This window comes from Schistocerca nitens, chromosome 4 (genome assembly GCF_023898315.1).
Source record: "Schistocerca nitens isolate TAMUIC-IGC-003100 chromosome 4, iqSchNite1.1, whole genome shotgun sequence".
Taxonomy (NCBI): Eukaryota; Metazoa; Arthropoda; class Insecta; order Orthoptera; family Acrididae; genus Schistocerca; species Schistocerca nitens.
In genome coordinates, this window is record NC_064617.1 from 754,327,838 (window position 1) to 754,346,487 (window position 18,650).

General features: G+C 38.4%; 1 protein-coding gene across 1 annotated transcript in view; it reads right to left on the bottom strand.

The window, feature by feature from the left end:
* LOC126253037 (protein RRP5 homolog) overlaps positions 1-18,650 on the bottom strand; it is a 172,494-nt gene that overhangs the window by 22,437 nt on the left and 131,407 nt on the right. Inside the window, exon 19 of the mRNA XM_049954106.1 lies at positions 8,936-9,064. Coding sequence (XP_049810063.1) covers positions 8,936-9,064 — 129 coding nt within the window. The remainder of the gene's footprint in view (positions 1-8,935; positions 9,065-18,650) is intronic.

Here is an 18,650-nt window from a genome sequence, read left to right on the forward strand (position 1 = left end):
AATTTTGAAGGTTGTTCAGGAATATTTTATGAGTACCTTAGTATAAGGGATTCATGATCTATGCTGGCTTGTTTCAGTCGAGTTGCACAATAGTCAAATGTCAATGGTATGTGCCATGTGTCTTGTTTCAAAGCCAACTTGTGCCACTGACTTACGATGCTTGCTGTTAACAACAATAATGTCCACTTTACTCTGAACTTTCAAGTTAGCATTCGGTAAAGTTTGGCATTGCCTCGGGTTTGTTTTTCTGGCGGATTACTTGTATGTTAACAGTGATATGCAGGCAGTGTTGATAGGAAGAAATTTGATTGAGTTGACCTATATGCATCTTGTGTGTGTGACGTATTGTACCATACTGTACACTGACAGAACAGAGTGAATATACTATGATAAAAGTGTGTGTGTTAAGTTGAAGAGTAGTTTTATTACACTCTGCTTCGTACTGCACTTCTTGGTGATTGCATTTTACAGGCTTTTTAGCTGTAGTGAAGGTATCTTCACTGGAACAAAGGTAACTGGGTAACAAACTCAATAAATTATAATTACATTACTACTCTGTACAGAATCACCAGAGACTGTGGGTCCCTTAAACCAAAACTATTTAAAAACATCCAGGAACGACTTCTGAAATTCTATCAGTGGAGTATAAATCACTTTTATAGATGATTTGTCATGGAGAAAAATAAAAACATTCTTTGATTTTTAACAAGTACAGAACTTTTATTACAATGTATCTCTAGCCACAGGTAAGGTACATATTCAGAATACATAATAGTCATTCCACATCAATTGAATCAATGGCCCCCACCCAACCACTGGCATCTACATGAAATTTTGCACAGATGTTCCACACAGAATGCAATTAAACTGCACAAAATTTGACTTCTAAATACAAAGATTTCATGCTTTTAGGAAGGTTTCAGTAGGGGACTACAAAATGAGGTGTGGTTTCTGTGGCACTTTTCGTCAAATTTAAGATAGCTTCAACTATCAGTAAACCAAAGGAGATATTTGGATTATACACAGACATTTGTGCTCAACACACAGTTAAAATTTCATAGCTGTGACATTAGTAATTTTTGAGCTATACAAGATCAAAACTGGGGGGAAATCAATCTGACAAATTTCTGCTGTTTTGTGACTGCAATGTCTTAAACGAACAACTTATACTGAGTGCCTATTACTTTTTCCAAAGGGAAGTTACTTGTTATCAATTCTAGCGAACTACAGCCTTTATTTGTAAGTATTTGAAAAGTTATTAACATGTAAGCATACCATCAGACTTCTTTTTATCAAATGTGTGCATCTTTTGATGTCAACTGCTAAATATCAGCAACTCCTATTTCCTTTAGTTTTATTTTTTTTATATTAGAAAATACAGGTGTTTTGTACAAGAAAAGGTTTTGTTGACTTAACAGACCATCTGGATAAGGTTAAAAAATAGCCTGTAGGTACTACAGTCAACCACTCACACACCATCATAACACAGAAGTGCATTCCGTAGAACAAACTCAAAAATATTTGTGTAGTAGTGACATTCTTTAATCTGGCTATGAAGTACAGCTTTTGCAAAGAGTTGTATTATTTTCACACTTAACAGTCCATTTGATCCATTTCCATTTTGTAGCAGCATGGAACTGTAACCAGGCCGCAACCATAGACTGCCAGTCAGACAATGTCCCTGCTTCCAAGACAGCAATTCCACACATGCTGCCACTTCAGTATCACCACTTCTGCGTGCCAACAACCAGGGAATGGAAGAGCTTTCAGGAAGTTTCTGCAGTGTGACTGAGTGCCTTGAAAAGGCCAGACCCCCGTCAGATACCAGAGGTTTCCAAAAACACAGATCTCCCGCAAACTCAGCCCTGGGCAGCAATATTTAAACCTCCCAGGTTCAGCCCACCATCATTGGCACCACCGGGCCCTATTGTGATGTAAAGCCCATGTTAGTCACTGCCATACTCATGACACAGCTACATTTGCCATCTCCGGACGGTAAAGCAGTGACCAGCATCTGATCGCCTGAGCCTGGGTCACCAGTCATCTGCTGCCACCTCCATAGTGGCAGTGAGTTCCAACTGTTCGTGGTCACCACTCACTACCAGTCTGCATCCTGCAGCCTACAGTTGCATTTCATCACCCAGGTAGTCACACGGGCCTCGCCTGCCTAGCCCTAGCTACCGGTTGTCTCACTGATGCCATACATTGCTGGCAGTTGCCCATATAGCCTACACCTCCAGCAGAGAGCTGCTCGCCCTCATATTCCCGAAGCAACAGCCCATAACAATTCCACATAAATTTGTTGTCATGAAAGAAAGCTACAACACTGTTTTTTATGATATGAGAAAGTGCTTTTCTCTCATTGTTGCCACCAGGTACTGTTAATATAACCACCTATTATTAGCATGTTCTAGTTGTTTTGAAAATTTTGCTAGAAAATGTAAATTCAGAAGCCACCAGTGGTGTCGATCAACATTATGGAGCAAGTTTCAACATTTGCAAATATGGGGGGGGGGGGGGAAAGGAGAGAGGGGGAGGGAGGGAGGGAGGGAGGGAGAGAGAAGAAAAGAAAAGAAAAAAGAAAAAAAAAGGAAAAGAAAATTCGCCATTTTTGCTTCAACTCTTTCAGTAGGCCACAATGAGGTTTGATAACCATCAGAATTTTGTTATACAAATGTATCTAGCTTAAATGTATCAGAAGCCGCAGTTTATAAAATATTAAAACCAACAATAACAATTCAGTTTGTTCTTGACAAATCTTGTGCATCTAGTTTGGAGATTTTTTGACATTTTAGAGGAGAATGGCCATGACTTGCCATAGCCTGAATTGATTCTTTCTGCAGTTCTCATTTTTTTACCAGCATCGGCAACTGAAGCCTATTAGGAGCATAACAGAACAGTAAGTTTCTTGTGAACTTTATTCTACCATATATTTACTATCCCTTTTAATTATTTCAATCCTGAATTTCCTTTGTTTCATAATTTCCTGGTTATGATCAGTAGCAGCTCACAGGTATATATTCTGGGTGTTCACAAATTTTTAGATTTAGATACATTTGGGAATGTGAAATTAATAGCATCTGCTGTATAACAGTTACACTTATAAACAAATTTATACAGCTACAGCCACTGCCAATAATAATCTACATCTACATCCATACTCCGCAAGCCACTTGACGGTGTGTGGCGGAGGGTACTTTGAGTACCTCTATCGGTTCTCCCTTCTATTCCAGTCTCGTATTGTTTGTGGAAAGAAGCATTGTCGGTATGCCTCTGTGTGGCCTCTAATCTCTCTGATTATAAAATGTATAACGTATCTGACAAAAGAAAGAATTGTTTTGTGGATTTTGTTGTTTTGTATATAATTAAGTACAGCTTACGGCAATAACGAAATTATGTGTAAGCTTTCGCAACTCTCCCTTTCACATTTATGCGTAAGTGGGAGTTTTTGTGCTTTTCTATTTTTTGGACAAATGTACAAGATCCCTTGAGGATGTATTAGTTCACGAATTTACTTCTGGGCTGAAAATCAGATATTCTTATGCTGCACCCACACAACAACTTGTGCTAACTGTACACTTCCTTGTTAAATGTTCGCCTGTAGTCATGCTTATTTGATTTCTTTACTTTCTTAATAAAAGGATCTGTTCTCAGAGGTCCTAGCTCCTTTGTGGCAAACTTTCCCTGGTAATTTACTTTTCTGTTCCCAGAATGAGATTTTCACTCTGCAGCGGAGTGTGCGCTGATATGAAACTTCCTGGCGCGTTAAAGCTGAAGCTGTGTGCCACACTGAGACTCGAACTCGGGATCTTTGCCTTTTGCGTTCAGGTGCTCTACCAACTGAGTTACCCAAGCAGGACTCATGACCTGTCCTCACAGCTTTACTTTTCTGTTAGCATTTAAAATAGATTCAACATAGTTCATATTTACACTCTATACAAAAGCCAATTCCCACCCCGTAAACAACCAACTCCAAACACAAAGTGCCATTTGCGGAAATGATGAAACTCAAGTTGTAATGTCTGCCAATATGGTCACTTAATTGGAATACAAATGAGGTGGGAAGGACTAAAGCACACTGCCGTCAATCCCCCATTTAAGTGAATATAGAGAAACCACTGAAATAGCTTCTCATGAATTTTCATACATGCAATGTGGGGATACAGCTCAGATAAACCTGAGTCACCATAAGATCAACATATTTTAGAAGCATGAATAAATCTACAGCTTCACGTTCAATGGTGAGTGCTTTAGATCGTTATGATTCTCACAAGGGAAACAACCCATCGCACTCCCAACAAAATTTAGTGGTAAGATGGCCCAGTCAATAGCCCGTCAAAAACTGAACGCAGACCAAGCATGAAAATGGGAAGAAAGTATACTGAACTGTAAAAACGGCATAGTAGCTCAGCATGTTCAGTCATAGGGTTAGTTGCCCTGTGTAATAAAAAAAAACTGAGCAAATGGATCAACAATGAACTTGAAAGTGTGTCGTCGGACGTCTGCCCTCAACACAAATGCAACGAGCAATAAATAACAAAAAGACATTTAAAAAAAGGGTGGCCACATTGGACTGTGAAGGGCACAAGCCATGTTCAAATCTCTCTCATGCCATTTCTTTATTTTATTCTTTTCCCCCAACATTATGAACTGTCCGTCCGGTCACTGAAATGTTTGTTCTCTTTCTGTGGTCTTGGCAGCTGTCATACTATACACTGGTTACAGAATATGAGTCATGTGGTAAGAATACATTACTGTCTCAAGTAAACGTGATGAACAGTGAAAGCAGCTGAGATACCACATAGACATCTCACAGAAACGAAAACAACAAGTAAATGGGTGTGAATTATGTTACAAGAAAGTAATTCAAGAGCCAGAATTTCCAAAATGGAATGCAACTTCAAAAACAACAAAAACATATGTTTTGACAGAGCACACAGAAACTGTGCAATTGTGAAACTGTTACATTCATTTGTTGCAGTTTAAGTGATGAACTACTATGTTTTCATCATTTCCTTGGGAGTGATCACATTCACATTCATACGAACACCTAAATCAGGAAAGGAAGCATATCTCACTCCATTACCTGGCGTACAACTTACATGCATCAGCAAGAGATTTCTGTCATATTTTTCATATGATACACATACTGACACTAATGCTGTGTATTACAAACCAGAGGTGTTTACCAGTGGAGGATTTGGTTGACTTGCCGCTTTGCCATCAAACATTTGCAGTTCCCATTCGAAAGCCACTTCCTTTCGGCTGCTAATAGAGTAGTTGTGCACAATCAACTGCCATTACAGGCCCTTTCCTCACACATTACTTTTGCACACTGACATTACACCATGACAGAGGCACAAATTTTAATACAGGGGGGGGGGGGGGGGGGGAAATCGGCGCATGAGTGAGAGGTTTGAACACCGCTTGCTTGCTTGTTAGTCCAACACTGCGACTGCTTCACCACAAGACCATCGATCTTTCAGCTTTATTGCACTTCCTTTTCCATGGACCGTTCAGTGTTTCTGTTTTCCTTTCCTTTTCTTTTCTTTTCTTTTCTTTTTTTCACAGTTCACGCTTGATCTGTGTTCAAGTTTTGACGGGCTGTCCACTGGGCCCTCTTACCACAAAAGCAGAGGAGAGTGTGATGGGGAGTTTCATTGTCAGCGCCTCAAATGGATTACTGTATGATAAAATTCATAACTTAATATAATAAAACTCATTCAGAAACTGTCAGTATAACTTTAACTTACACTGACATCCAATCTGATTTTACTACAGTATGAACTAAGTGAATTAGCATATCTGAGGAGTGAGCTATCATCTAGCAGGATTTATGCAGAGGATTGGAGATTAAAGTCTGCTGCAGTGTGCTGCCATCCAGTGCCACTGACATAAACTTCTAGTTGAGTGGCAGGGTCTTGCTATGCATATCGTGAATCATGCAAATTGTTAATTAAATCCATATGTATTTGGCACTTAAGACAATTAGGTTACACGAATTGTGCATGCACAAAAGCTCCTTAAAAGATGCACAACTGAAAATGTTCTTGCGACCCTGTTGCCAAGTTTTACAGTGCCTAGAGGAGCAGTAACGCAGTAGATTTAGGTACTTTGTCTTTCAGATTTCAGCATCTATGTTATGTTTAACACTCACCAACGAAAAATAACTAATAAATCCACAAGTTGTCAAAAGTTAGGGTGTTCACCTGCTCTTGCGCTCTTACACAACAGCCACCACTGGTTTATGATCAAATATAGATAAAAAGTAAAACTCTTGTGAAATATGCAAAATTACAGCACCTAAAAAATAATGAAAATCTATCAAACAATAAATGTAACAACAGTTTCTTAATTTCTGATAGTAGTATTTTCAAGATCATTTCATAAGCCTCATCTCGAGGTTTCCCAAAACTAACAAAACCTTTTCTAGTATGAAACACCTGCACTTTCTAACAAAATAAAAATAAATACCGTATTTACTCGAATCTAAGCCGCACCTGAAAAATGAGACTCGAAATCAAGGAAAAAAAAATTTCCCGAATTGAAGCCGCACCTGAAATTTGAGACTCTAAATTCAAGGGAGAGAAAAGTTTTAGGCTGCACCTCCAAATCGAAACAAAGTTGGTCCATTGTAATATGAGACACAATTTAGGTCGAATGAATGATGATACAGCTACAGTAGTTTGGTTCGAGTCGTAAGCTTAGCAGTTAAGCTTTACCAGGTAGCCATTGCTATGCATCAGGTGCTCCGTCCGTATTTATACGGTTACCCTTCCTTTTTCACGTGCTTTGTCTGGTTTGAATCGATTGCTTATTTTTCTTTGATCTGATAAGTGCTGTTCTCTTTGTTCTAGGTGTTTACGTCACTCTAAGCTGAAAATGCGTTATTGTACTGTGTCATGCATTGTTTGTCGCATTCTGATAATGTGTGTTTACGATCTGTCGCCGCTCGCGGCATGGCTTGCTTTTGTGCGCGCTACCGCCGCTTACAGTTTTAAAAAACAGAGAGGAATTGTCTCATTAGCGAAACAATGGCAAGAGACTGCTCTTTGTTATTACTTACACTGCTGATTTCTTTGATAATGATCAACAAGAACCAAGTAATAGACTGCGTTTGATAGATGTTCTGAACGAGAGTTTAGCTAAAATTTTTCGCCGTTTGAAAAACTTTGCAGACGCCTCTTTTGTACATTATATTCTGCACAGAAATTAGAGTCATCTTAGATTTAAAAATCTAGTCAATTGCTGTGCTTCATTTCTGACTATATCACTATTAGGCATAAGAATAATACGAATATAAACATGACATGATATGTATATTCTTCCGTGTTTGCTGTTGTCTCACACTAGTTTCGTAGTTTATTAGGCAGACAGGATTTAAACGAGATAGCAGCAAAAACGAAAGAATACATGGCAAAATGTTAATATTCGTATTATTCTTATGGTGAAGAGAATACTGCATATGATTCACAATTCATAAATGTTCCTATTAGCAACCATCTCTTCTCACAGGTAGGAAAAAATTCTGAACGTAGAGTTGGCCATATTGACAAACATCCCAAACAGTCTTGCCAGTCGGATTTTCATAGTACATTGAAATGCTGCTACATTCGAAGATGAACAATATGGAATTTGTATTTATTTCGTTGGATAATGTAAGAAAATGCAGTGGTCGAAACTTGGGGCAGAGAAAAAAGCTCGTCTTCCACCTTTTTTTAAATTTATTTACTGACTCAGAGGTTTTGACGCCAGTATTTATCTTTGTGTCCGCAAAGCATGCCTGTATAGCGCTTTATATATTCGACGGCAGAAGTTAGTTGTGGCGGCACCTACCAACAATTTTCAGAAATTCCGCTTACTTTGCACTCGATTCTAAGCCGCAGACGGTTTTTTGGATTACAAAAACTGGAAAAAAAGTGCGGCTTAGATTCGAGTAAATACGGTAGATGATATTCTTTAGCAAAATGACAGCAAAAATTTGTTAAAAAAATTTGGGTGGCATGTTATTAATATAAAACTTCTACTCAAGGACACTCACTGTGCCTTAATGTACAAAAGTAGGAATAAAGGAGACGACTCACCGAAAAGCACAAGCATCGAATTGTCAACAGCCACACACAAAAAAAGATAGATACCATGCTAGCTTTCAGAGTAATCCTTTCTCCAGCTGGACACACACACACACACACACACACACACACACACACACACACACACACCTGTCCCTATACCAAGTGCCACTTACATTACTACTAGTTTCCACTTTTATAAACGTTAAAGGTGGCCAAAAACTGTTGAAGAACTCAAACAATATTTTGAAAGTTTACACTGAAAAGATCTTTAAACCTTGGATTAGCTGGTATCTTGAGATCAAATTTTGCACAGACTAGTTTTATTCTAATGGATAAATCTGTGCAAAATTCTACTCAAATTGGAGACGACTCCTGTAATTGGTCTACTTGATACTATTGAACTATCAAGGTCCAATTACGAAAATATAAAATCAATATTAAAGCTCCTAACTTTTCATGGAATGGCTCGTATATGTTGATTTCACCATGGCTACTATTTCAGATACATTATGTATTGCTATGACATTACATCTGCTTTCAGTTTAAAACAGTGCAAAATAGAAACTAAAATTATGAACACACACTTAATGAGTGAAGTCTTGTCAATTTTTTCATTAATTCTTATTGTGCAACTTGGAACAAATATTTTATTGATAGTTTCAAAAAGAAAAATTGAATGTACTACTACACACTAAAAGTTGATATTTGGTCAAACTTATGACTGATTTCACTGCAATTGTTTTATAAGAAATGGAATGGTGAAAACTTTTAAAATGGATGTCAAATGTGAAACAAACTTTATAAGCTCTTTACATAAAAATCTTGTCACCAGGCCTGTCTATCAATATAGCTTTCCTCACCTTTGTGCCATATAAGTTTTCTAAATTGAGCAACGCTACCCACACATTCAGTTTCTCTTGCTCTTCACGAAACGAAATAGTTTTCAGGGCACGGAAGGCAACTGCCCTAGCTTTCTCTATCTCTGTTGCCTAGAATAAAAGGAAAAAAAATGAAAGAATTAGTTATCCTAAACATGATGCTGAATGAGTGACTAACAACAGTTTTTTTTTACAGAAGATAGTAAAAATGTTACAAATGTTAGATAATGATTTAAATAGATAAGTGTTGAGTGCAGTCTTTTGATAGAAAGATTTCTGTAGTTTTTAATGGAGAAATAAGTCACACATTCCTTAAATAAAGTTAATATGTGTAATATGCTTACACAGCAGCATATTCTGCCTTTCTTAAACTTATTTTCTTGTTATCCCATTTTTACATTCATTATGTTCCAAGTAATTACAATTGCTTTCAAAATTCGGCAGTGTAAACACGTTTGCTAAACTTTTTCATGCAAAAGTTATCTATTGTGCCACAATTTAATGTGTGTGCACAAGGGATCAGCAAAGAGTTAATTATCACCTCAGTTAATCTTTCTCAATAAAGACAAAAGTTAATTTCTCAGGTAGTTTCTGAAATGCTGTCTACATGTATCAGCTTAACTGAATATACAGGCTTATTCCAAATGATGGACCCATTTTCAAATCTACGGATTTATTCAAATACGGATTCAAAATGAACAAGCTTTACACTAATGAAAAGAGGAAGTTTCAAAGCTTTTTTCATAATGTTTGATATCAATTTAATAAATTTAACTATTTGTAACACTTTCTAATTAATTAGTTCTTAATAATTATTTAATAATTAAAAATGTGATAAACATTATGAATGTTCTATGTGGCCACTGTTGGCTGCACAGCAAACATTGATGTGGTAGCCAAACTTGTCCCACACACATGTAAAAGTGTATCTGCTGTTACTGGGTGCATGGCAGCAGTGATCCAGTTCCGCAGATCATTCACAGTGGTCAGTACAGGCAAGACATAAACAGCTTACTTTACATAACCGGCCGCTTCTGAAACCATCACAGCTCGCTCGCCAAAAACTTTGAAACTTCCTCTTTTCATTAGTACACTTCCTCTTTTCATTTGTATAAAGCTTGTTCATTTTGGATATGTACATGAATACTATGAATTTTTGAAAATTGGTCATCATTTAGAACAACCCTGTATCACAAACAAAGCCAAAAGAAGTCATTTAACATAATAAGATCAATAGCTGGCACCTGGAGAGGAGCTCTGTCCAGTATTCTTAACTTTGTACACAACTCTGATACAATCAATTGTAGCTTATAGCTGCTTTATTAAGATAGTGATTCCAAAAAGACATTTAAAACTGGACAGATGTTGATTCCAATGTCTAATAACATACCTCAGAACAATGCGATCCATTTGCATCGATGTCAATCATGTCCCCACAGCTTATAAAGCTACACATACAGATAGTTTGTAAATATACTAGTGGAATTCCTTTTGAGCAGCCATAGAGTTACCAATTAAATACGATAAAAGGACTGTATATAATTACAATACAAAATTGCTGACCACTTCACTACAGGTAGGATCGACCTGCCCTTCCTCTTTCACCTTCACCTTCCTCTACTTATCCCTCTCTCCTCCACGAAGAAGGGAGTAATAGTTCTGAAAGCTAACATAGTGTCACATAATTTTAGTTTTGTCAAAACTACTTAATATTTCAGCTACTCAAGTTAAGTACTGGCCAGCAATTTTGCCTCAAAATTTAGTACTTCTGTCAGCTGACTTTTCCTTTTGATGCAGCCAAAAGTACTTCATGGCAGCTTAAAACTGAAAGATATTAACATTGTAATTATTCAGTAAGAGATTGGATTAAAAGCATATCAGCAATCTATATTAAAATTTACACAGATAACTGAAGAAAAACAACCCTCAGGATGTCACTGATTGCACAATTCATTATCTCCAATTAATCCAACCATATCCACAGTAGAGTCTATCATCACAAGAGAAATGATGATTTTTCAGGATACATACACAATATCTCAAACCCAGACCATCTGGATCCTCCCCTCCACCACCAGCTTTTCTGAACTGCACAGATAGGAGTTATCCTTACAATACATTCTCCTCTCCCGAAATTATCCTGGCCTCAACCTATGGTGACCTACTGCCCCCACACCCTCCACTCAATAGTTTCTGCCCCCTCTGTCCCATCAACTCCTCCCTATTCACTTCCCCTTACTTTCACTGTGTGTTGCCCTCTGCCAATGCACGTGCCGGTCTTCTATCCTTCCCTGCCCCCTGACAATGTCCCAACTCCCTGCCCCCTCAGTCTCCCAATGCTGTGCCTGGTAGTCTTGTCAAGCTACCATCTATACCCTGCGCACACTGCTAGACAGTGTTCTTCTGTCCCAATACCTGTACCCCACTGTACCACTCCCCATTCCCCGCCGCACTCCAGACTTCTGCTTTCATTCAATATGACAGATTTTTTTGGTCGGAGCCACCAGAGAGAGCGGTCATGTGTGCATGAGTTGTGCTCGCTTGTCTGAATGTGTGTGTGTACTTTTTTTTATAGAAGGCTTTGGCCGAAAGCTAAATGTGTAACAGTAATTTTGTTGTGCCTGTCTGCAACTCAATGTGTGAGTAGCACTCTATCAGTTTCCTAATATAGTTGATATTACAACTTTCAGTTTCCAGGGTTCAATATATAAAACTGTTAATCATAACCAATTCAAAGAGTGTCCACAGTCACTAGAAAATCCAAACAGGAATAGTAAAAATAATAGTTGTTTAGTAGATATCATGCATGGCACAGTGAAAAGTAAATGTAGATAAATAAATATGACTAATGATTTCAGCTTACACAGGAATAGTTTTTAAGAAATAAGTGAACAATTTGGTAAACAGTGCTTTAACTACACAAAATCTCTGAAATATAACGATAGTCTTATCTTGAATCTTGAGCAAAAAAACACAGGTTGATAACATTGGAGAGAAACTTGGAAATACTCTAGAACTATCAAAGAAAAGTGGTGTAACACTGTCCAGCCAGTAGTACCTCTAAAACCTGGGATCAACAACCGCAAGATCTGCAGATGTCTCACCACAAGCATAACAAGAACTAGATTCAACTGCAACATTTTCCCAGCTCATCTCTTCACAGTTGATGTTGTAAACAATCCCAAATGTGACTGCAATGGTGAACTAAATGTCTTCACATGTTTCAAATGTTGTTGTTGTTAAGGTCTTCAGTCCTGAGACTGGTTTGATGCAGCTCTCCATGCTACTCTATCCTGTGCAAGCTTCTTCATCTCCCAGTACTTACTACAACCTACATCCTTCTGAATCTGCTTAGTGTATTCATCTCTTGGTCTCCCTCTACGATTTTTACCCTCCACGCTGCCCTCCAATGCTAAATTTGTGATTCCTTGATGCCTCAAAACATGTCCTACCAACCGATCCCTTCTTCTAGTCAAGTTGTGCCACAAACATCTCTTCTCCCCAATCCTATTCAATACCTCTTCATTAGTTACGTGATCTACCCACCTTATCTTCAGCATTCTTCTGTAGCACCACATTTCGAAAGCTTCTATTCTCTTCTTGTCCAAACTAGTTATCGTCCATGTTTCACTTCCATACATGGCTACACTCCATACAAATACTTTCAGAAACGACTTCCTGACACTTAAATCTATACTCGATGTTAACAAATTTCTCTTCTTCAGAAACGATTTCCTTGCCATTGCCAGTCTACATTTTATATCCTCTCTACTTCGACCATCATCAGTTATTTTACTCCCTAAATAGCAAAACTCCTTTACTACTTTAAGTGTCTCATTTCCTAATCTAATCCCCTCAGCATCACCCGATTTAATTTGACTACATTCCATTATCCTCGTTTTGCTTTTGTTGATGTTCATCTTATACCCTCCTTTCAAGACACTGTCCATTCCGTTCAACTGCTCTTCCAAGTCCTTTGCTGTCTCGGACAGAATTACAATGTCATCGGCGAACCTCAAAGTTTTTACTTCTTCTCCATGAATTTTAATACCTACTCCGAATTTTTCTTTTGTTTCCTTTACTGCTTGCTCAATATACAGATTGAATAACATCGGGGAGAGGCTACAACCCTGTCTCACTCCTTTCCCAACCACTGCTTCCCTTTCATGCCCCTCGACTCTTATAACTGCCATCTGGTTTCTGTACAAATTGTAAATAGCCTTTTGCTCCCTGTATTTTACCCCTGCCACCTTCAGAATTTGAAAGAGAGTATTCCAGTTAACATTGTCAAAAGCTTTCTCTAAGTCTACAAATGCTAGAAACGTAGGTTTGCCTTTTCTTAATCTTTCTTCTAAGATAAGTCGTAAGGTTAGTATTGCCTCACGTGTTCCAACATTTCTACGGAATCCAAACTGATCTTCCCCGAGGTCGGCTTCTACCAGTTTTTCCATTCGTCTGTAAAGAATTCGCGTTAGTATTTTGCAGCTGTGACTTATTAAACTGATAGTTCGGTAATTTTCACATCTGTCAACACCTACTTTCTTTGGGATTGGAATTATTATATTCTTCTTGAAGTCTGTGGGTATTTCGCCTGTTTCATACATCTTGCTCACCAGATGGTAGAGTTTTGTCATGACTGGTTCTCCCAAGGCCATCAGTAGTTCTAATGGAATGTTGTCTACTCCCGGGGCCTTGTTTCGACTTAGGTCTTTCAGTGCTCTGTCAAACTCTTCACGCAGTATCGTATCTCCCACTTCATCTTCATCTACATCCTCTTCCATTTCCATAATATTGTCCTCAAGTACATCGCCCTTGTATAGACCCTCTATATACTCCTTCCACCTTTCTGCTTTCCCTTCTTTGCTTAGAACTGGGTTTCCATCTGAGCTCTTGATGTTCATACAAGTGGTTCTCTTATCTCCAAAGGTCTCTTTAATTTTCCTGTAGGCAGTATCTATCTTACCCCTAATGAGATAAGCCTCTACATCCTTACATCTGTCCTCTAGCCATCCCTGCTTAGCCATTTTGCACTTCCTGTCGATCTCATTTTTGAGAAGTTTGTATTCCTTTCTGCCTGCTTCATTTACTGTATTTTTATATTTTCTCCTTTCATCAATTAAATTCAATATTTCTTCTGTTACCCAAGGGTTTCTACTAGCCCTCGTTTTTTTACCTATTTGATCCTCTGCTGCCTTCACTATTTTATCCCTCAAAGTTACCCATTCTTCTTCTACTGTATTTCTTTCCCCCATTCCTGTCAATTGTTCCCTTATGCTCTCCCTGAAACTCTGTACAACCTCTGGTTCTTTCAGTTTATCCAGGTCCCATCTCCTTAAATTCCCACCTTTTTGCAGTTTCTTCAGTTTTAATCTACAGGTCATAACCAATAGATTGTGGTCAGAGTCCACATCTGCCCCTGGAAATGTCTTACAATTTAAAACCTGGTTCCTAAATCTCTGTCTTACCATTATATAATCTATCTGATACCTTTTAGTATCTCCAGGGTTCTTCCATGTATACAACCTTCTATCGTGATTCTTAAACCACGTGTTAGCTATGATTAATTTGTGCTCTGTGCAAAATTCTACCAGGCGGCTTCCTCTTTCATTTCTTCCCCCCAATCCATATTCACCTACTATGTTTCCTTCTCTCCCTTTTCCTACTGACGAATTCCAGTCACCCATGACTATTAAATTTTCGTCTCCCTTCACTATCTGAATAATTTCTTTTATTTCATCATACATTTCTTCAATTTCTTCGAACACAATAATAAAGAACTAATCTGTCAACTGAGTAAACTAGGAATCCAATCTCCTTGGTGTATGTCCAGCTTATTACACAGAAACTATGCACATATACATTGTACAAATTTATAATATATTGAGTGATCAAAAAGTTTCTGTTTGAAGGACATACAGTCCAGAATTGGTATGCCAACCAGGCAAAATCATCATAAGCACTGAGATAGTCACTCCACCAACACATCACATTGAACAAACCTATTTGGTAAAACAATGTGTCCTGTTGCATGAAGAGGTCTGTAATTGCCTGCTGCACATCCTTGTCTGACATGAATTGTTGATCCTTCAAAGCGTTTTTCAAGGGACTGAAAGCATGATAATCACATAGGGTGAGATTAGGACTGCAGTGTTGGTGCTCAAATGTCTCCCAGTTGAGTTGGCGTAACTTCTGTCTTACACCATTTACAATATGGGGACATGCATTATCACGAAGCAGCAGCACCCCTTGGCACACCTTTCCACAACAATTGTTTTTAAGAGACATGCTGCCCCACACACATCCTTCATTCTCCGATGGATGTCTACCAGTGTTTTCCCTTCAAATGCCAAGAAAATAACAACAGCACATTGGTCCTGTCTGAACACATTTGGTAATAACATTGCCATAGTTCACACTGCCACATTTACCACATGCATGTCAGAAAGATATGAATGAAATACTAATCCCTTGCCTACACACCAGTGCTTATATACCTGCTACGGAGTTACGCTACAACACTGTAACAACACCCTCAAACAGAAACTTTGTGATCGTCCCTTACAGCATGTAAACATATAAAAAGAGGCTGGACCATTGATTTTAGTGAGTTGTAGCATATTAGTCAGAGAACATTTGAAAGTACCTCCTCGGAAACAGTTTAGGTCACTACAACAGCATTTTCAAAAAATTGTAGGTTGATGGTGGTTAGTGTTTAACGTCCCGTCGACAACGAGGTCATTAGAGACGGAGCGCAAGCTCGGGTTAGGGAAGGATTGGGAAGGAAATCGGCCGTGCCCTTTCAAAGGAACCATCCCGGCATTTGCCTGAAACGATTTAGGGAAATCACGGAAAACCTAAATCAGGATGGCCGGAGACGGGATTGAACCGTCGTCCTCCCGAATGCGAATTGTAGGTTGAAGGACATACATTACGTCTCCAATTCCGCAATGAACCATCAACTAGGATAAGTATAAGCCATTGTTTTAAACAATTTCAACAAACTGTGTCTCTGCAAAGAACAAAGTATGGGCCGACCACATGTTGAATGAGAACATGAGATGCATTGAAGAAAGTTTTGAGCATAGTCCAAGTAAGTCAAACAAATAGAGCTTGTAAAGAACTAAAAATCCCTCAACCAACAGTATGGCAAGTATTGAGACACTTTTTGCCATACAGGCCCTACTGCTGACAACTTATGCAGGTTATTACTGAATAAGACAGAAAAGTCTATTGATTTTTGTGGCAATACTGTAAGAAATGTTTCTCTCACACTTAATTTCTAGGAGCGAAGGAACACAATCCTAGTGGAGAGGCGAATAGATATGATGTTCACATTTGGAATCTGCCAATCCCGATGAAATGTTGCAACATGAGAGACTCGGCAGTGCTAAATATGTTTTGTGCCTTTCACAAAAAGTTTATGGGCAACTGGTTTATATCTGAATATACTGGAACAATGATTTTTTCCTCAATCTATTGAAGTCTCACAAGACTTCATTTTTCAACAGAATAGAACTCTGACCCAAGGACACCTTGATGTCCAAAACATTTTTTAATCAATCCCCTTCTCAACTACAGAAACAAGTACAGGAAAAGAAAACTTGGTTCTTACATTGTGGCCACCAAGTCGTCCTCATCTCACATCATGAGTTTTGCCTGTGGACTTTGCAAAAGAAACTCTACATACAACCTCAACACCTCTGGCTGACATGCAGAACCATATCACAGCTGTAGCAATGATGTTCCATATGTGGGATGAGTCTGACTATTAATCAGTGTTTCCCATGCAGCAGGAGGGTGACACCATTAAACATTTATGGCTTTGTTAGCAAACTTTACAAGTTGCTGTTTCCATAGATTATTCACATCCAACACATATTCCACTACATAAAAATTAATTTAATCTGATACATCTTTTTGAATAACCCTAGACATAGCTTTTGAGACTGCTTTCATTCTCCTGCCAAGGAGCAGAAATTTTCAGAAAGGGATTCAAACTAAAGCGTTCACTGTCATCTGAAATCAGGCCTTGTATCACTTGGCCACCATGCCAGTTAGCAAGGATTTTCCTTCTCAAATTATCTGCAATTGATTGGAATCATTTATTATTCAACTTCATTGAAGCTACTAGGTTGTGGGACAGATACATATTAACAAAATTTTCTTATTTTTGAATGTTGCATTAATTCCATCTGGGCCAAAGCAGATGCTGGATCATCTGATTCGATGATTTCTCTCTCTTTTTCCTCTCTCACAGGAATTACTTTCAAGTGCCCTCTGACTAGTATGTTGAAGTTCACTGAAATTGGTGGACCTCAGATTCTGGCCACTCTCTGTGCATGTAACTGCCTTTGTACTCTCAATACGCAACTCAATACTGTATTGTATAAATGTAATCAAAAATCACATATGCATGTCATTACGGAGTGTACTATCAAGAAAAAGTAAGGAAGATAACAGTTCAACACAACATCTTATTAATGACGAGGTCACCAGAGACAGAGTTGATACTCTGATTTCAATGACACTAACAATTTGCAGCATTGCCCACAGAACTGATCGTGGCCCTTTTGTTCTGATTTGAGTGGAAGGACTGACCTCGAGATTTCGAACATTCTGTGACAAGCTAAGCTGCAAGTCCCTGGACTAGCGCCATTGGGTTGAGAACTGTAGGCTCCCTCTAATCACCACAGATCATCACAGGTAAACTGACTGTGTGTGGGATGCACTAAAGGGCTTTTTAGATTAGGCGATTCTCCATTCAATCCAGATAACAACAGTTGTATGAAACCCAGAAGTATCAGTGTTAAGGTCAAAAGAAATGCATCCCATAGGTGAGAGCATAATACTAGGTACAGAGAGCTGGTTGAAATCTGAAATTGATAGCAGTGACATTTTTGGGTAAAATTTAAGTGTATACCGAAAGGATATGCAAATGGGAAATGGAGGTGGTGTTACAATAGACAAGAAATTAAAATCTACCACAAAACAGAGATTACTGCACAATAGTTGTAAAACAAAGTGCAGGGCTATAGATAAAGAGAAGCAGAATGAAATGTGTTTCACTGTCACAAGAGATGTGTGAATCCTTCAATGATTGCCACAGCAGAATATTTTCAAATAATCTTTCACAAAATTAAAATAATTCTGGTCATATGTAAAAACTGTTGGTGACGTCAAAGTTAATGTCCAGTTCCTAGCAAAGGGGAAAGGAACCGAAATTGAGGGCAGCAAAGCAAAAGCTGAAATGCTCCATTTTAAAATGTTCCTTTACAAAGGAAAACCAAGGAGAATTACCCCACTTTCATCTTCATGCCACCGAAAAGAAGACTGAAATAAGTATTAGTGCCAGTGGTGTTGAGAAACAGCTAAAATCGTTAAAACTGAAAAAAGCTCCAGGGCCTGATGGAATTCCTGTCAGATTCTATACTGAATTTGCAGCTGAGTTAGTCCATATTTTAACTATAGTCTATCATAGATCCCTAAAACAAAAAATTATGCCCAATAATTGGAGGAAAGCACAGGTCACACCCGTCTACAAGAAGGGTAGTAGGAGTGACCCACAAAACTACCATCCAATATCCTTGTCATCAGTTTGTTGTAAAATCTTAGAATATATTCCGAGGTATTTCGAACGGAATGACTTCCTCAATGCCAACCAGCATGGATTCCAAAAACATGGATCATGTAAAACCGA